This window comes from Gouania willdenowi, chromosome 12 (genome assembly GCF_900634775.1).
Source record: "Gouania willdenowi chromosome 12, fGouWil2.1, whole genome shotgun sequence".
Lineage (NCBI taxonomy): Eukaryota > Metazoa > Chordata > Actinopteri > Blenniiformes > Gobiesocidae > Gouania > Gouania willdenowi.
In genome coordinates this window covers 9,393,147-9,414,068 of record NC_041055.1, presented here as the reverse complement: position 1 = coordinate 9,414,068, position 20,922 = coordinate 9,393,147, and the positions used below count along the sequence as shown (strand labels likewise).

The 20,922-nt window shown below is 37.1% G+C and overlaps 1 protein-coding gene across 1 annotated transcript; it reads right to left on the bottom strand.

The window, feature by feature from the left end:
* Positions 1-1,880: 1,880 nt before the first annotated feature.
* Positions 1,881-20,897, bottom strand: crata (carnitine O-acetyltransferase a). Its single transcript, XM_028462609.1, has 14 exons — positions 20,642-20,897; positions 18,746-19,036; positions 17,269-17,387; positions 16,393-16,446; positions 15,002-15,167; positions 13,854-14,028; positions 12,961-13,139; positions 10,467-10,567; positions 10,212-10,331; positions 7,298-7,420; positions 5,913-6,048; positions 4,925-4,987; positions 4,668-4,805; positions 1,881-4,576 (listed from the first exon to the last, which is right to left on the bottom strand). The coding sequence occupies exons 1-14, from the start codon at positions 20,666-20,668 to the stop codon at positions 4,361-4,363; spliced, it is 1,908 nt and encodes a 635-aa protein (XP_028318410.1). The 5' UTR covers positions 20,669-20,897; the 3' UTR covers positions 1,881-4,360.
* Between the last annotated feature and the right edge of the window lie 25 nt (positions 20,898-20,922).

Sequence of the window (20,922 nt, the reverse complement as noted above, 5' to 3'; positions counted from 1 at the left end):
CACTCCTTGGAAATCCATTTGCTGAGTGACTTCATCATGATTATGAAGTCCATGTGGACCTCTCTGCAGGAAATGGATAAACTGAGTTCCCATAATTGTCCTCCAGTTATTAGCAACCACAGCGTTAACTGTGATCTTTGGACTTAATTTTTGCTTTCCTTACCAGTTTCTGTACTCTATTAAAACACAAAAGCAGCATTATTTACAAAGAAATGTCAGAGAGTCAGTCTTACTCACAAAAGATGAATTTCTTGTAAAACTACCTGATAGTGGTAATTTCCTTTAGTCACAGTGTACAAATTACATATACTGTATACTCACAAGGATGAAAATGGGTTACGTTAACACTGGATGTGCATTTATCCATGAGTTGTGTTTTTATCGATATGTAATAGGCAATATAGTATATTTATTTTATATTTACAAATTAAAAAGAATGGAACTGATGATTAATAACTAAAACAAAGTATATTCTGAACATAATGTATATTGTCACTGTGCTTTATTTCAGTTGTATGATGTTGTTATAAGTGAAGATGTCCGATATCATTGGCTAATATTTGCCGTAAAATGTAATAGTGGTTGACATCAGCATCGGTTTTTCCACCAATAACAGATGTGTTGTTGTTGTTGAGACACTTAAAAAATACATGTTACTTCCCCCTCACCTGACGTTGTATTATTTTTCATATGTTGCACAGATTAAGTTTTATATGGTATACATCCAGTGGGGCATTACATCTAAAGTGGGCATAACTTTTAAGAATTGGGGATATATACTGTATCATAACATGAGCAACTGGTGGCCCGTGGACCACATGCGTCCCTTAGTCTAATTTTGTGTGACCTCATAAGTAAACCCATCAAAATGACTTCAAAACCACACAAAATGAAAGAAATATATATATATATGTGTGTGTGTGTATATATATATGTGTGTATGTGTATATATGTGTATATATATGTGTGTATGTGTATATATGTGTGTATGTGTATATATGTATGTATATTTGTGTATATGTATGTATATGTGTATATGTATATATTTGTATATATGTATATTTGTATATGTATATGTGTATATTTGCATATGTATTTGTGTATATATATGTATGTATATATGTGTGTATATATATATGTATGTGTATATGTGTATATGTATATATTTGTATATGTATATGTGTATATATATATATATGTATATATATGTGTGTATATATATGTGTGTATATATATATATATATATGTGTATACTGTATATGTGTGTGTGTGTGTGCAAAAGGAATACTGGTATATATACAAAAAATACACAAAAGGGTTCAATAAACATACAAAATGACAAAAAATACATGAAAGGACAACGAAATCTGATATAATGGCTCAAAAAACTGATAAAATTACACAAAAATGACTCCAAAAACACACAAAAATAACAATTACAATTAAACAAAATAGACGAAATGAATCAATACTGGCTAATATGTGAAATTGTAAATGAAGTGTTGGTCAATATCGGCATAGTGGCAAAAAGCTATTATCAAAAATCTGTAGTCCTATGTATTACAATTTATTAATGTGTGTGATGGGTAAATAATTATTTATATAAACAGAATGTAGTATCATACAGACTTCATGTTACTATTTATATCATATATATGGTTTGCCTTTTTATGTTCTTGTTCTTACGTAAAAGCTGCTGTGACAACTTAAGTATCTATATCGTAATGTATTGTCAAAAAGCTGAAAAAATGAGTGTTTACTTCTTGCTACTCCTGTTCAAACTCATAAATGTATTTACCTTGAATTCATTTCTTCTACTGTTGTTCAAAATAAAGCATTCAATCACTTATTAAAACAAAAAAAAGACGAGACAAGTTCCCTTTGTTGTGAGTTTTTTTAATTTTGTAATCAGTCAAGTTGAACTCAGTCCTAAATCTTGTGCCGTTTTCAATTAAATCATCTTTTAAATACAACATATTTTTCTACATGTACATTCACTGCATTAACCTGAAGTCGAGCCTGTAAAGTTCCATCAAATACTGACAGAAGTCCAGTGCAGCAGTCAGTGAGGAGGAGATAATGTTCCTCAGCAGATATTACAGTAAATATGACTAAGGTGAGAAAAGAAGTCAAGAAAGTTGGATTTTATTTATTCATTTTTTGCTGCTGTGCTCAGATTGTCCAAAAGTGAGAAGTTTGGAGTGTAAACCTGTTTTTGCCCAGTTCAGAGGAGCAGAATGCACACATGCCTTTATTCTACTACCTGCCCTGGATGGATCTAAAGCATCTTCACACATTCAAAAATATTGACCAATCTAAATACTAAAATAGAAAAGCTCAAAAAACATTTTTTTTTTCTATATTATTTTCTATAATTTTGTGTGTTATTTTGGAGTCATTTTGTCTACTTTGTGTAATTGTTTGTAATTTTCTGTTCACTGTGGGCAGAGGGGGTGCACAAAATGAGACCAAAACTGGCCCCCATCAAGTAGTTGGCCATGCTAAAAAAAAAAAAGAAATAACTGATCCATGGAGGCACAAACTGGCAGGACTGATGTCAAAATGTTGTGGCTCATCTGTAGATCAGAGGGGTGTTCCTTAAAGCGGGTTATGGTCAAACTCTGAGTATGTTTGGGCTCAAATGAGGGAAACTCTGAGTATCCCATTCCTAAACGCGAGGTATGTTCTTCTGAGTCTGTTACCATGGTAACATTGTCCGTGAACTAAACCTGGTCGCTGGCAGGTTTTATCGAAGAAACCCTGGGTTTCTACCTGGCTCCGCCCACCTGAACACCGTTTCTGAACACTTTAATGTACCTTAACACATTAGCAACATAACACACCACAGACGTGCTCACATCATTACTAATGTTGTGTTGCTTTACCTTTTTTCTTTTTTGCAAAGGCAGTTTTCTTTAAAACATTGTAGATGAAGATCATTAAGTGAAAACCACTGTAAGGTTGATCTGCATTAAAACATCTACTGACGTCTGTAGAAACCTGTAGAGAATGTAAAGGCGAGATGACAATTGAAATTAATACACTTTTAAGACACGGTTGTTGTTTCATACTGTAATACAGTTTGATCTATAGAACATGCAACTTTGAATCATAGGGTTGTGGGTTCGAGTCCCGCTTCAGTCTTCTTTTGACATATTTTGGACGTCGAGATGACTTTGGTGACAATATTACATTAAAAATCAATATAAATGTTGTGATATCAAGCGGCAGCCACTGTATTTATAGCCAGTGTCACGGGAGGACTCTCTATGCAGCCATCCTATGCTGCTGCCACGTCTCTCCAGACACATTTTATTCATATTATTCCCCGCTCGTCACGTCACTGAAGCGATAAAGTGATGAAGCGACCAAAAATTGTGACTAATCACGGGTGATTTATGCCACTATAGTCTTTGAAGTGGGGGTCAGTGTGAATGCACCTTTAGAACAGGCTCGTATTCCACAAACACCTGCTTATTTCCCCCGTTAGGGTGAATAAATCACTCTCTTCCGGGTGGTTGCCATGGTAATTTGTGTAACCTTTGATCCATTGTTGATGGCTTTTTATCGCTTAAGTAACCCAAGGTTTACATACTCAGGGTTGATTGACCCACTTCATACCAGCTGTAATGGAATCAGATACCCAGAGTTTCCCATTGTGGGGTATGTTGACCCAGAGTTTATAGATAGACTCAGAGTTTGTTAACCCTCCTTTATGGAATACAACTCAGATCTTCTGTTTTACACAATGTGTGCAGGCATGTTTGCAAACATTGTGGACAAATCCCACTGAGGAGCAGATTACGTACCATTCTGACACTGAGCCGATCAGAGACCATGAAACACACGCATATCCTATCAGCTCGTCTCAGCTGACTTTCTAAACTCTTAACATCTGAGGAGGAACGAAACTTCTCCAACGGCCTGATCTCTTTACTTCTACTGGGTTTTACACTGAGTTCCTATACACTGTTCCACAACATGTTCTTTTGAGAATAGGTTCTACCAACTTAAAACTGCACTCATGGCGGCACATTTGTGGTTCTTCAAGCTTTTTAAAAACACTAGAAGTTTAAGGCAACAGTCAACTTTAATAATAATGGTTTAAATAAAAATATTGGAAATGCCAAAAAAAGACCAGTTTAAAAACTCCCCCAAACTCCATCATGTTTCAAATTTAGGACCACAAATTTTTTAATACTCAGAGCACATCTTACAAAGATTCTGCTGATAACACAATCTAAAACGATTTTTAATTAATATTTATCTTAAAAAGATTCTCTACGTGATTGTAAACGAGTGCTGAAATGAGATATTTGTCCCTTAATCTGGTTTAAAGGTAGATAAGCGTGCAGGTTGTTCACAGTTTGGCTCTGGGAGTCTGATCCAGCAGAGTCCTCATATCCAGCAGGGCCTTCTCCAAAGCCTGTGCCAGACGTTCAGCATCAGTTTCCTCACAGTCGTTGAACGACGACACAGCAAAGTTGATGTGATCGTTCATGGGGTTGTAGCACACGCCGTAGCCGTTTGGTACGACCGGACCGAAGCACATGACGCAGTCCGTCTTAGAGGGTACCTGTGAGCAAGGTGAGAGTGTGGCGGTTAGATTTCTTCTGATCCAGACTCGTTCTGTTCAATGTCAGAGGAAAGTCAGTGTTTCTTCATACCTGACTGGTTGATAGTCGATAGTGCAGAGCTTTGGCGTAGGCTGCATCTTTGAAGACTTTAGGCAGAGGCAAGTGCTCAGACAGGGCCTGTAGTTTCAGACCCAGCAGGTGTCTGTCGATGGCCTGGCCACAGACGGCCTATCAAAGAAATGGAGCACTTTACAGTGAACCATCTGATCCCATTAGCCTGCTGTGATATAGTGGCTACGAGGTGCAAACTAATCTCTTATTGTTTGTTGGCAGCAGATGAAACTCACCTCGTTTGTGTATGACCTGTGGGCTTTGACTGCCTTCTCTAGCAGATCACACTTCTCTGTATTCTGTTAAAATAAACAAAAAAAACAACTTTTGAAACATGAAGTACTGATCACATTAAAGCTGCAGTATGTAGAGTCGTGAGACTTGTATGGAATCAACAACGCTGATATTTCTCAGCAATTTTAGGTTGACATTAAAAAAGAGATTAATGAGATTAATTAATCCGAGTATAACGCTAATAAATGTCTAGGTCTCCTCTTCTGTCTACACGTACCGCGTCATGTTTACTCGGAGATGAGTGGTCATGGTCACATAATCACTCCTCGTCCTCCATATTTGCGGAAAAGGTGTTTCCATAGTGCTGTTGCGTCATTTCAATTTTAAAACGTCTGAAATACCACCACATCAAAGCGTAAAAAGTATTTTCCATTACCAGTTTTTATTGCACTATTTAGATTTTGCGCATTTCCAAGGGTAATGGAAATTCAGCTATTGTCACTTGAATGTTTGTTTAATCGCCACTGTAAACTGTGTGCTTTGACATTGTTGGAAAAGTTTTGCTCATTGCATTGTGGGATGTGGAGCGCCTTGGACAGATGCATAGAAGTGTTTTTCCTGGCTTGACTCCATTTTAGTTTGTTCCCAGACATTTTTTAAGAAGTGAATTTGGTTGTTTTTGGAGGCAAAAGCAAGAAAGAACGGTAATAAGTAAAAACACTTCTATGCATCTGTCTACGGGACTCCACATCCCATGATGCAATGTGTGTGTTTACAGTGGCGATCAGAACAAAATTTCATGCAGCAATTTCAAGATTCTACATTTATTTTGAGCAAATTATTTTTGATTTATTGATCTACGAGGACTACACTGTCTTTATCTGATAAAAAAAAATCTGGTCTCTAGCAGCTTTAAGATCTTTATTAGTATAAATAGTCAACGGTTCCCTTTTCTGTGGATTGGTAAAGACAACACAAACACATACGGACCTGTTTACTGGGGTCATCAAAGGCTTTGACGAAGGCGGCTGAGTCATTGGAGGCGGATCTGATTGTATCAGTGCGACCGAGTCTGAACATCCGTAACGAGGCACTTTCATATGTGGAACAGCAGTGCTGATACATCCTGCCCAGTGACACAAAAAGTGGACAAAGTTTTTCATGTAGAAAGGAAAAATACACACAGCCAAGATGTCATTAGGTCTTAACTACGATTTACTTTGTCCACTAATAATTTCCCTCATTGCTTTAGTTAACTACACTATTCCACCTGAAAAAAAACAAGGTTAAGACCAAGTGTTAACAAATACAGAATGGTAAAAATTCATTACCGTTTAGCGAGAAATGAAAACTAAATGACTGAAATCAATCTGAACTAAGTTTGTCAAATCAATGACTGCCCTGAGGAAAAGGTTAAGACAGGGGTCTGCAACCTTTACTCTCAAAAGAGCCATTTTGCCTCATCTCACCTGGATTGAAGTCCTCCTGGAGCCGAAAAAAATACCTTTTTAATGAAGACAACATAGTGTGTAAAATTCTATACAGTTAAAATTATATCGGATAATGTTATGTAAAGAATATTTTTTTTTAAATAATGTATTTGAAGGACTACAGAAAAATAACTTGAATCTGCTAATTTGCTCATTTCTTGCCACATCTCAAGCATGCATATTTAGCTGACATGTTAGCAGTTTAATGAATCTGTCCCAACACAATTAAAATGTATATTTACTTCCAGAATAGTATTTTAGTTGATTTAGTTATCTTACCAGGGATTTAAAACTTAAGGTGAACCACAAGTGCAAGGAAAGTTGATGGTCAGTAGATGTTTCAGGAGGTGAAGTAGAAAGGTGGCAGATTTATTGCACAATGTTTGATTTATTTTTAGGTTGACAAATTGTTATATATCATGATTTTATTTGGTGTCAAAATCATTAATCATTAATACCCTCTGTAAGAAAATAATTATTTATTTCAGTAATTTTGAAAGCTACAGGGAGCCATTGCAAAAGAGTCAAAGAGCCACATGAGGCTCCAGAGCCACAGGTTGCAGACCCCTGGGTTAAGATATACCAAAAATGTTAAATAACACAAGTCAATTTAGTCAACTACAACTGGACCAAAACTAAAAAGAACTTAAATGACTGAAATGAGACAAACACTAAATGAAGACAGTGTCAAAAGAATAAAATCAAATTAAAGTTCAGTATTAATTGGTTTTAATCAAGTTTTTGATGACCTAAGCCTTTAAGATTTATGGAAACTTATTTTTCTATTTAAATCTTAAGTAGTTTAACGCCAACACGGTGGGTAGTAATGAACTTAAAGTGCTGCTAAGATGATTACAACACCAGTCGGGGGCAGGTAGTTCTTACCTGTAGTAGGCCAGCTGCAGAGCCACCTGTATGAACGCATCAGGGCTCATCTTGTGCATCTTGGGAACATTTTTTCCATAGTGGCTGAAGACCATGACTCTTATGTCCACGCCCTGGGCCAATCTAACAAATGAAAAACACAAGCACAGTTCAATCCATTGATATTTTCAATATACGTTGTAACCGGTCGAGACTCTGCGTTGTGTTTAGAGATGTTTTATTCTGACAGCAGCAGGAACACACACACACCCTCCAGTCAGTTTTCCCCATAAACATGCCCCTCTCACACGGAGATCGTTAACAAAAGGGAAGAGGTCAGGGCGCGGGAAAAACAAGACATAGGCGGAAGTGTCACATTTAAAACTGAACGTGGGGATACACACATAAATTAAGGTTCCACATACTGATTTGGAGGTCCAACTTGTCAGGTATGAACTAATAAAATAAAATAAACTTAAGATGACAGATTTTGTCTAATTATAACAATATTTTACATGCATATATAATTGACCCTGTTACATACGCAACACCTTAAGAATCCTTAGTGTCACAGTGCATTAAAACAATCAGACGTATTAATTAGGGAGCAAGTGATGAATCAATTAAATCAACTCAAAACACATAGACAATTGTTGTGGCAAAATTATTAGTTATGCTTAATAATATATTTACTCATATATTGTAATCCTTAAGCCTTGGGGTGTAACTTTCCATTGTGTCTTCAACTTTGCTTTTCACTCTGGGTCAGACCGCCTTGTCCAAAGCACATGATATGTTCCCCAAAACAACCTCAAGGCCAGATGCATAGGCATTCTCTGTGCACGCACTCACATGCTTACACACACTCACATAGCACACATACACACCACATACACATCAATTCACACACACGAACACATAAACGCACACACCTCCACTCCCATGACAACCAGCAGATAACGGAACTGGTTGTTTTGACCCAAAGGAGAAACTGTCTTTCTTTTCACCCGATGTCCTTCCCTCCTCCTTCTCTCTCTATCCTTATCTCCCGGGGGGGAGGAGGGAGGGGGGACTGAGCAGGGATATACGTGATGTGTCAGAATTGTCTCTCTCTCGATCATCGGACGTCCGCCCGGACGGTCACTAATTTTTGTTCCACTTTGTTCCATCTTTGTCCTTTTTTTACTTAGTTTATAATAAATCTTTTTTATAAAATCATCAATGCTCCGACTGGACTCCATCATTCAACCAGAGCAATAAATCATGTCTCCAAATGAGGTCAACCGCAAATTCTGCCGTAACACAATGCAAATGATTTACGTCCTCACTGGAATTTTATAGTCAAAACTGCCGTTTTAGCAATCCATTGGCAGATGGGTGACATCATCTTATGATGTAGGCTGAGCTGCATGAACGCAGCATCAGAGCCACAGACTGCACCCAAAATGAGGCGGATACGTAAATTGAACCACGTCTGTGCTGTAAGTGAAACTGATCAGTGTCTGTTTGTTCTCTAATTAATTATTGTATAATTTACACATTAACAGACATCAATCCTCTGCCTGCATTCCTTCCTTCCTTCTTTTGCTGCTACAACAGTGTGATTTTTGGTCTGAATTATAGATTTGAATTCTTCGTATTTTTTAAGAATTATTACTCATAGCGACATAAGTTTCTCTATACGGTTTCTCCATGTTTGTAATTAGTCAGAAGCTGCAATCTCTTCTCTTTTTTGTAAGTGTGCACTGACCCAGGTTGGAAAACATTGTCTTAAAAAGTAACTAAACCCCTGCTTTCTGCTGACCTGCCACTAGGAGGGAAATTTTAAAAAAAAATGCCTTGATTATGGGCGTTACTGCTGTAGCACGAAGACACGCCCACTCTGTCAGCCCACAGACGGTAATACACACAATAATGTGTCTGTACACACACACATAGCGAGTTCATAAGCTAAAATGTGTCACTACAGGCACATACAATCACAATGTGAAGCTCACACACAGCCTTACAGACAACACTCAGGGGCAAACAGCACTGCTCTCGCAAAACAAATGGGAATACACTTATAGCATAGATGTGTCTGTAAATACACTTATAGCATAGATGTGTCTGTAAATACACTTATAGCATAGATGTGTCTGTAAATACACACATAGCATAGATGTGTCTGTAAATACACACATGGCTTGATGAACCCTCTGATTAGTGCACAATCTGCTCTTTATAGAAGCACAAAGTCAAAAACATCACCGCACACAGAACACAGTGGACTTCCTCATTGGCTGTCAATCAATGCTCGCTGAGGGCTATGATTGGAGGAAACCCTTGCCCTCCTCTCACCTTTCATAGGAGGGGCAGGGCCAACAGTGACAGTTGATGACGCAGGGGAATCTTAAAGTATCCATTTCAGCCAATAGCAAAATTCAGTTGTAATAGCTGGCGTTCATCTCTTAGTGGCCAGTATATCTGACATTTTACAACGAAATACGTAAAATTTAAATATTTTTACTAAAATGTGAAGTGGGACGAGGATTAATAAACAGCACTACTTAATACACAAATACATATGTATTTAGCAGAAAAAAGTGGGTTAGGTGTTTAGTTACTCTTTAAGTGAACGTGTTGATATCCTACTTCATAGTACAGCTGCTATTTATCCCTATCCTGAAGCAGTCACACACCAATGGGACAGAGCTGCCATGCAAGGCGCTAGTCGACAACTGGAAGCAACTTAGGGTTCAGTGTCTTGCCCAAGGACACTTCGACACATAGACAGGTATAGACTGGAATCTAACCCCCAACCACAGAAGACGACCCTTCAACCACCGGAGCCATGGTGGCCCGTTCACTTTGGTTAAGTGAAGCTAACAGAAAGATATCCCGGATGTATTTATCCAGCTTCGTAGTACAGGCCCGTAAAGGTAGCTGCTCTTACAGGTTGATGCTGTTCTTGGCCTCCTCGATGTCCTTCTTGATTTCAGGTGTAATATTGAAGTGAAGTTTTTTCGGTGAGGGCAAAGAAACCGTGTGAGACGACGCCACCTCTGACTTGGCCCTGTTTCCAAAACCACACAAAGAAACAACTTTTTACCCTCCATTTAGATGAAGCTAATGTTTTCTTTCTGAGGCAGATGATGGAAATAATAATCCATTCTTCTTAATGCTTTAGCAGTCATTAGGAGCTACTCACATGTAGTCGACCACATGGTCGATCAAGGCTACGATGGGTGGGCCCTCGGCTGGGGCGTGCTCATAGTTAGCACCACAAGTTCCATCCAATCCAACTATAAACTGAAACAAAAAGGAGAAACATGTTTAAAAAAAAAAAAAAATGGACGCACGCATGACAGAGAAATGTGCTAAACAACAAAAATACACAAAATGATTATAAAAAAAACAAAAAATATTAGAGAAAAATATACAAAGCAAAAACAAAAATACACAAAATCTAAAGCACACACGCAATGACAACAAAATCTTTCTTTGTTATTTCCTGCACTAATGCTCAGATTGGTCATTATTTTAAATGCTGACATGAATGTTGATAATGTGACCCTCAGATCACATCACATTTTTGTAGCCCCGCTGTGGAACAGTTGGTCATCTCTGGTGTACAGACTTTGGTCAGGATGTCACGATACCAACACTAATATTGGTCTTATATCACGGTGTGTATTCAATGAATGAATTAGTTCATCAAAAAAAAATGTGGATTATAAGAAAGCTGCACTTAGAACAACACAAAGTCAGCAGAAATCACAGAATTGCACAATTAGGGAGAACTACTGTATGCACTAGGTTGAAAATAAGATCAATTGAAATTTCAAGGTTTTTTTTTTTTTTTTTTTTCAAAACAAATCTTTGCTGCACTGTTATGTCATAAACATATTATATGTAAAAACAAATAGATTCAGCTCATTTAATATGTCATGCAGGATCCTGAGGCACAATAAAGGTAGGATGATATATCATGCGACAAGATATCAGGATACTACGTCACATGATGCATCATCAAGGGTAAACTACGCACCAGATTGTCATGGTTTATTTTTATTTTTTGTATTGCTATTGAGTTGAAAAAATCATACACAGAAAAAGTAAGTATGTCCAGAGTTAAAAGTCAAATAAAAGCATGTGTTTTCTGCCAACTGCATTTTTTTTGGTCAACATTTCTTTTCCAAAAATATTGTATTATATTATCGTGAGCCCATTATCGTCTATCATATCATATCAGGAACTCAGTATATTGTCCCACCTCTAACAGTAAATCAACTATGTCTACATGAGGGAAATTGAAGCAAGCTTTGGTAGTCTAAGCCAGCGATTCTCAACTGGTGGGTCGGGACCCAAAAGTGGGTCACGGACAGCTGATCAAAAATAAATAATAGCCTACTTAATGTCTCTCATGTTGGACTTGTCTTTTATTTTGAAAGAAACTTTTATTTTGACAGATATACTGTGAAATGCATGTTGCACATCAAAATTTATAAATTCATGTTTTAAAAAAGATTATATACATGTTTTTCAACAGATATTTTTGAAAAACTAAATTTGGTTGAATTCTGAAAAAAAGTAGGTCGCGATTTAATTACCGTGGCAAAATGTGGGTCCGAGGGTGAGACCAGTTGAGAACCCCTGGTCTAAGCATTTGTGAAAACGTTAATAACAGTCAGGCAAACAAACAAACCACAGCCTGGACAAAACAGCATCTCACGACTTCCGGTTAAGATGAAACTTAGACAATTCAACTAAAATTCAAGTTAGAGACAGAGAAACACACAGGTTTAGCCTCAGCTGTGTCAAAAGCAGTCATTATCAGCAGGTGCAGGATGTTACACACTTTAACCTGGAGTCCTCATAAAGACTGAGTAACACAGGTTAAACCTGAGGTGAATGTGGAAGAACAACCTGATCCTGCCTTTCACCCCAGCTTAGTTTACGATTTCATTAAAAAAAGAAGCTTGACTAAAGGCATGCAACACATACTACCAATTGCATTTTTAAGTTACAATTACGTTTTCAATTATCCCAATTCAATTACAATTTAATTACGATTAAGGTTTTTTATAAATTAGTTATAATTTTCCCCTTGAAAATTAATTACAATTACTTTCTCAATTACTAAAGTTAGTAAAATTAGCAACAGCTATAAAATCTTTGTACAAAACAGTACAGTATTGTTACTGTTTTTATAGTCCATATTTAAATAAATTCTATTATATCCTAACCCATTAACCCACTAACTCTCTCAACTCTTCTAACTCTTACAACCTGTATGGGTGTGAAGATTCACTCACAGGTAGTAGGAACACTTGATATGAAACCCATTTTAGTAATTAACTACATACAGCAGTGGTTCTCAACCAGGGGTACGTGTACCCCTAGGGGTACTTCAACACACCTCAGGGGGTACACAGAAATATTTGTCAATTTATTTTTTTTAAAATGATGAGACAAATTTCCGCTTGCTCACAGACATTTTCCTTATCTATCGATAATACATTGTGGCACAACGCTTTAAAATACATAAAAAAAAGGTGAAGATCAACACCTAAAATGGTCAAAACATCAGAAAAATATGAGTGAAGCTTTCAGACGAGCCTTCTGACACAAATTAACAAAATAAAGGCGTACTCGCCTTAAGACAGAAAAGATAAGCGTATGCATATGCATACTACACATACCTGTAGTGTCTTGTCAAACCAGCGGTTGCCGCTGTTCCACTGGCTGCCTCCTCCATGCAGCATCTGGACGGCGGCACAGCTGCGAGACATCTCATCAGACACTTGAGGCATCGCACCATCCAGACACAGAGTGAAGATGCTCCTTTGGATCGCCAACACTGAGTCCTTGTTGGTCTTATCTGGGCACAAAACCAGCACAAAGAGATATAATTAATCCTAGAACACAATTGGCAGGTGATTTTCACCCGAGCAAACATATTTACAATATTTTCATGAGGTTGTTTGTCACAGTGTCTCGGGTTTTGGGGTAGCTTCAGCATCTTCTCTGATGTTTTAGAACATGTGGATGTTCTCCTGTTCCAAAAACCACTTTTTCCTACAGGCACATGTTTGGCAATAGTGATAGTGTCCCTTTATGATTACACTGCATGCACTGACTGTGAAATTTCCATGCAATCTTTATTTAGTCCCGTAATTGTAACACAAAATGGTGATTTCCCAGGAAATTCATGTGGTGATGTTAAATATTTTAATCAGGTGATCATTTTTACCAAAAAATGGCAATTTTTGTTCCACTCTCCTGCAGCTGTTCATGTGTCAAGGTGACTATGCCTCAAGCAAGCCTGAAATTCCCCAGAAATGGGTGGACCAAAAACCAAGTTTCCAGTTTACATTTCTAATTTTTCAGTAATTTTGGTAGTTTTTTTTCTTTTCATTTTGTTAGGCATGGCATAGTTCAAAATAAAAGAACACAACTCCAATTTGTCGTGTATTGTCATATTTTCATTATATCTACCTTTTATTGGGTATGATATATTTTTTTTTATCTTGCACTTTCTTATTGATCCAATCAGGATTGATGAATTCTTTTTATTGCTCCATGAAGTGCTCACCGTTAATGAGGGTGTGGTAAGCCTTGCCCCAGGAGTCTCGGTGCAGGGTGGTGAGGATGCCCACTGGCTCACTGCTGCTCTCCTGTGAGGCCCTGCATATCTTTTCCAGCTGAACACTCATCTGATTGGCTGTCAGTGGCGTCCCATCAGCATTGTAGACATCCAGCAAAAAGAACTGGATACACATAAAGATACAAATATACAGCTTTAGAGAACTTAAAACAAACTTTAAATAAACTACAGATAGTGTGCTGCCAGCTGAATATTTATATGGGTCAATTATAATTGCAATTGTGTAATTAACAATTAAGTACATTTATGGCGTAATTTTAATTGTCATTTAAAAAAATCTGTCGTATGCTGTCGTAATCATAATTAAATTGTAGCGGAGTTCACATTATTGACTTTAATTGTAACTGCCATGAAAAATTCTATAAAAATTGTCAAATATAATTGAACGCAAAACTGGGGAACCATGTTACATAAGTTCTATGTACAGTTCTACACATATGTAGTGAACTATTATTAAAATAAGTTTCATATCAAGCTTTCCCACATTTTACCATTTAAAAAAATATTAAAAACAAATCGAGTGATATACTGACAGAAAAAAAGGTTCAGGAACCCACACCAAAAATATTACAGTAAACCTTATATTTTTACTGATTAGGAAGCATAACAAGGTAACCAATACAGGAAATAAATTAAATGATATTTGTTTTCAGTGTATATTACAGCTGATTTAGGACCCGTTATCGTAAGGGATGCTAACAGGACGCTAACACAAGAGGAAAGCCAACTTTTAAAAGGTTATTTATTTCAGGTTCAGTAATTGGGAGTAACTGAATGTGAACTTTTGTAATTGAGAAAGTAATTATAACTGACTTTCTGAGGATAAAAAATTATTATTTAATTGTAATTGGAAAAAATGCTGCTCACTAGTAATCATAATTGAAATGTATTTGAACATGGGTAACAGAAAACGCTATTGTAACTAAAAAATGTAATTGACCCCAACCCTGATGCTCGCCCTGTTTTTCTTTAGGGTCATAACAAAGATTAAAAGTAAAGGCTACATAGGGGGCCACATGACCACAGCCAACATTGAATTGCCCCTTAACTCCAGGCTGCAGAGGTGTACCTCTTACCTGAAAGTTGTGCACTACAGTGATGTGAGTGGGGCGTGGTGAGCTTTTGGCGTGATTCACCACCGAGTCCGTCTTCAGACCAGGAATACGGCAGGATGAGAGAACCTCGTAGTACTGATTCATACACAGGGGCTTCCCTCCCAGATACTCCACTGGAAGAGTCTCACTGGAAAAAAACACACACACACGTACGCACAGCTATTTACAAATGGGTACAATTTTGGTTTTCTTCCGGTCAAAGCTGCTATCCGGAGTTTCTGACAGGACGTCTCCATGTCCCGCCCTCAACAGCTTTACTTCCTCCCCCTGCCTCTGCCAATCTACCAGAAGCCACGCCTCTACTTTTCTGCAAGTGCATCGTGGAAAATAACAAGGTCGCATAGATATAGGTCTATGGGTCAGGTAAGAGCACAAATCATATTTTCCTGTTTGCTGTTGTGACGCGCAGCCTTGTTTCCGTGCACAGTTCTGCATTCACTTTGACAGTCTCAAAAACAGGAAGTCTATTGGCTGGGTGCACTCTGTGATGGTTTCCATTTGTATAGGGGTCTAGGACGAAGGAGGGAAACATAAACATAGATTTCTCAGTAAGTCCAGATATCAGTTTTAAGCCTGAAGGTGAACGTTTTAAAGTCTGATCTGGTCTTGAGTTCTGTTGGTAGTAGATTCCATAGCTTAGCACTTTAGTAAATGAAGACAGACTAAATGAAGTCCTGCAGTGTGAGATCTGATAGTTGTGATTGATGGAACCTCTGGTGATTCTGTTATTGCTATTTTGTCTCTGGATAAAATAACTGAGTATTTCAGGTTCTAGGTTATTGATGCATTTGAATGTTAGTTTGAGAAAGCATAAGTTGCTAAAGCTTTGTTTTTTTCCCCCCACAATTATAAAAGGTTGGAATGTAATATCTGATTCATTTGAAACTATTTAGATTGCTTTGTAGCGTTTTGGAGATTTTCTTTCTTTTGTTGAATTTTAGCTGTGGGTCAAGAAGCAACCCAAGATATTAGAATTCTGTTACAGATTGAATTATTTTTTATTTTGCAAATGTATTTGAAATTCCTGCCCGACATGTTCTATTTGAAACACACATTGATACCACACACATTTGTACCTAATAAACCTGTGTGTGTGTGTGTGTGTGTGAATGACTGACAGACAGATAAAACCTTGTTAAGTATGTCGCATCTTTCCTACGAGCTCCTGCAACTGTGCGTTCACTTCTTTTATCTTGTGTGTGAATCTCTGATTATGTATTTATTATTATCTAATTATGTATTATATTTTAGACAGAGATCTGCTATAGCAGAAGTAATGAGTAGCCCTGACTGAGATCTATGTTGAAGTAAACACTAAACGACAGCAGGGTGACAACAATAATTATACTCACTTGTCAATCATTGTCTTGAAGTCCAAGACACCAGCAATCAATTTGGCAGCAAATCTGCAGACAGGGGAGACACAGTGTTTATTAACTTATCAACGGTTTTTAAAGTTGAATTTGATGGAAACGCACACACACACACACACACACACACACACACACAAAAAGCCAGTCCACAGTGGACAGATCTGACCTTAAGACACTGTTGCATCAAAACACATTATTGATTTAAGCATCAAATTGACTGAGAGTGAGTTTACCAAAGTTTAACAAAGTAAAGGTTTTACATATTGAACTTTGAGAGCTGCTGCTCACTGGATATTTGCTATTTTTGGACCGTTTCTCAAACTTTTTTGGCTCAAGTATCTCTTTGTCTGACTACAATATCTTGCTTTGAATACTATCAAAAAAACAACTATGGAGCATAATGATGGAATATATGAGTGACATTACAAAAAAATAAGCAAATTTTCTGGAATGTAACAGTATTTAGTGGCTCATGAATAGATTTGTTGCTATAGTTTTGATAATTTCCCTGGTGTGGGACCAAGACAAACACGTGCATTTACAGTTCATGTTCTAATCAGGATCATTTCCATCATTTTAACCTTAAAACAAAAAATATGAAACCTGATATTTTAAAGCTTTCATTTGTTAATTTTCCACTCTCTCTCTCTCTCAAGTACCCACTGCAGTGCCAGACAAATATCACCTTCAATTACAACAATAGTCATCTCAAAGCGCTATCAAAATATAAAATTCTTAAGAAAAAAAAAACAACAAATTTAGTGTTGGACAATATCGGATATCAGCAAAAATCTAATATTGAACATCTCTACTTTGATTAATTCTTTGCAGCAGCTTAATTTATTACGTGATCACCTTATCTGGCCCTGCTTGTCTTTGAAGTTCATCCGTGGAAGGACCAAACCAGGACTTGAATGAACCACCACCGGCATCCGATACTCCAGGTACGCCACCCGAACCCACCAATCAGAGAGCTCCAAACACACACAGAAACAGAGTGTAAGAGAAAGAGGATAACAGAAACCTTATACATTTCATATTGTGAGAAAAACCCTGAAAAATTGGCTGTGCACTTTTAAATTCTAATTCTAGACTTTTTCAAAGAAAAATTAGGAGTGTTTGGACAGCAGAACAGATCTGTTAGAGATCTTAAAATTATATTTATAAATTGTAAAAATGATCAGAATTATTATTTTTTTTAACCGGTTGAATGTACATAACTTGTACTGTATATATTGCATCTTGGCCCCTCCCCCCAAAGACAACAGATGGAAATTAGCTTTTAAGATAGTCTGGTACAAACATCTGTGTTTTTATAACTAAATGTATTTGTATGCTGCCCTAATATACAAATAAATGAAATGAATAAAAAAGAGAATATTTTAAGCATAAATTCCTGAACATGTTTCAAAAAGATGCTTTACATTTATTTAACAAACCCTTCAGTTGTCTTTGCTGTGCAAACCAAGCTCAAACTTTCCTCAAAAAAAGCCGGTTTGACCTATGTCAACATAACATCTGTACATATTCAATGTCAGTGTTAAATTAACTTAAACAATACATGTGTGATGTCACTATTTGACTGATATAAATGACTGAACACCATTTACACAGTGAGGAAATAATGTAGCTGATAGTGGAGAATTATTCCTCCACATATTAGAGGTTGTCTTATAATGATAATTTAAAAATATATTGTAATTAAAATTTAATTGAGTTTAGATAATTGACTTTGTCAATCATAATTTAATGCAAACTGGGGATCCAAGTTACAGTTCTATGTACAGTTCTACACATATGTAGTTAACAATTAATATATGTTTCATATCAAGCTTTCCCACATTTTACCATTTAAAAAAAATTTAAATCAAGGTGTATACTGACACAAAAAAGGGTCAGGAACCCACACTAAAAATATTAAAACCTATATTTTCATTGATTAGGAAGTCTAACAAGCTAACCAATTGTTTTTAGTGTATTTTACAGCTGATTTAGGACTCGTCATCATAAGAGATGCTAACTGGAAGATAACAGAAGAGGAACGTTAACTTTTATTAGGATATTTATTTCAGGCTCAGTAATTGTGATTAATTGTAATTGAACTTTAGTAACTGAATGAAAAAGGATTTTTTTTTAAAATGTAAATGAATTGTAATAGGAAAAAATTCTGGTCACTGTAAACGTAATTTAACATATGTAATTGAAAACTTAATTGTAACTGAAAAATGTAATTGACCCCAACCCTGGTCTCTACACATTGGGAGAATGTGGACAACGTTTGGGCCAATTTGTTGCTCTTGTGTCGGAAATGTTTTGTTCCAGTGAAGCTCACCCAGTTCTCCTTCTTGAGCGCTCTCATCTCCAAGCTGCTCTGCAGTCTCTCTCCAATCCCTCCTGCTTTCTGAAAGTCCTCCAGCAGCTCTTTGGTGTGCTGCAGCTCGTCCACCTCTATGATGGGCTCCAGGGCTGTGATGTAGCGCTCACAGGTCTGTTGCAGAGGAGGAACGGGCAGACTAGGCAGTCCCTTCTGGTGGGTGAGGTACCTGCCTGCGACCCGGTTCGCTGATACAGGTTTTACTAAATGGCATGGCTTCACAATACCACAGGGCTTCATCATCCATTGCTTAACAAGAAAGAGAGGAGACCAAAATGTTAAACAGGTATTTTTACTATAAAGTGTTCACTGTTAGAAATAATTGGGTGTCTTTTACTAACTATATAGTATCTATTTGTTTTTTTCAACAAGGAATTATACATACGGTAAATGTAAACATTTAAAAGAAACATAACATTTCAATAATCTTAGAAATGCAAGCGGAAAAACACATTCATATTATTAGTTCTAAATAATTAATAGTATAATTAGAGGCCAGGCAGCAGTTCTTCTTTCTTTTTCTTCTTCTTCAGAGAAAATTTTACTTCTCGTGTGCAAAAAATTTTCACATTTTTCACAAAGATCCAGTCCCATGTCAGATTGCCTCAGCTGCAAAAACAGGCCAATCATCTTAAGTGCTATATTAATTAAGTCCATTTAACATTTGCTGAGAATTGCCTGGCCCTGACAATTGCTGCGCATCAGCTATATTTTTGCTCTTATTTCCCTTATTTTGCGGGTATTTTCCTCTATGAAGCCTGTTCCATTTACCGAGGTGCGTGTGTTTACAAAGTCCGTGTGAAAGTCAGTATGTTTATGGCTCTGTCCATCCACTCTTTTCATTTTATCCATGTCTTTTAGGGCTTTTAATACGTAGTGTCAGCTGTCGTTCGTGCCGCCGTCATCTCGGATTATGTCGTCACCAGCACGTCATCGCCTGGACTCAAGTAACTGTAAAGAGGTCTTATATTAGTCTATTTTCTTTTTAAAGTGGTGTTTTTTTTTTGTTTTTTTTTTGTGGCTTTAGACTCCATTTACATATTTGTATATAATATCTTCCCTACAATATAAATGGGTTCACAATACAACTATTTTTTATAGTTTCTGTTTCCACTGTATCCAGAATAATAATCTTTCTCTACAATAACTGTTGGAATCAGAATCGTTAAAATCCAAACGATGCCCAACCCTAGCAAAGAGGAAACACTCTGCGGTGTGTAGGTGAAAAGCCATGTTATTCCTTGGCGGAAATACTTTTAAACACTTGCTGTACATTCAGCTGACGTAAAAAATATTGTTTTCAAATATGTAGAACAATTGTGAATTTATCAGTAGCAGTAGCAGTTTTAATATTTTAGGAATTTTTATGCAGGCACCTTTTTTCTCCGTCAAATGTATTTAAAAGAAACTAAAATTAAAGAAAGAGTGTTATTTAACTGTCGAACCTTGTAATAATTTTAGTTATTTATATACTTCTTTAAATTAAAAAAAAAAAAAAAAAAATTAAAAAAAAAATGTTTATGGTCTTGACTCGGTCTCGGCTCCCGGAAGTCTTGGTCGTGTCCTGGTCTCAGTGCATTCTGGTCTCGGGCAAGTCTTGGTCTCGGATAGTGTGGTCTCGAACACAACACTTTTTAATAAAGTCATGCTTTGCCCTGAAGTAAACCCGCACATTGACCTTTGACCCAGTTAGAGCAGGGGCCCTGGATAAATACTGTTGGGTGCATATTTTTCCAGCTCTTATTAAACATGACCAAATATCATTACTAAAGTAAGTCAGTAACATCTACCAAATGTATTCTTTACGCTAGCTAACAGCTAATAAATCAACACAAAGTGCTGAATGTCACCTACCGTCGTCCTGCTCCAAATGCCCCACATTCTGCACTAGAGAAACGGGTCGAAGTCCAGGAGTAGCCGCCTCTCTGTGGGTCCTGTGCGGGCTTTAGTTTGCTGTCAGTCGGTAGTGATATTCAGCACAACCCGCCGCTCCTCACGGAGACCCAAAAGCTTTTCTTCCACCAAAATAAGAAGGTTAACTTAGCGCACATTAGCGCCACCTGCTGGACCAAGGCCACACTCACTAACAGTTATTGTTATTTTAGTCTCTCAGTGATTCCCAACCGAGAGGAACA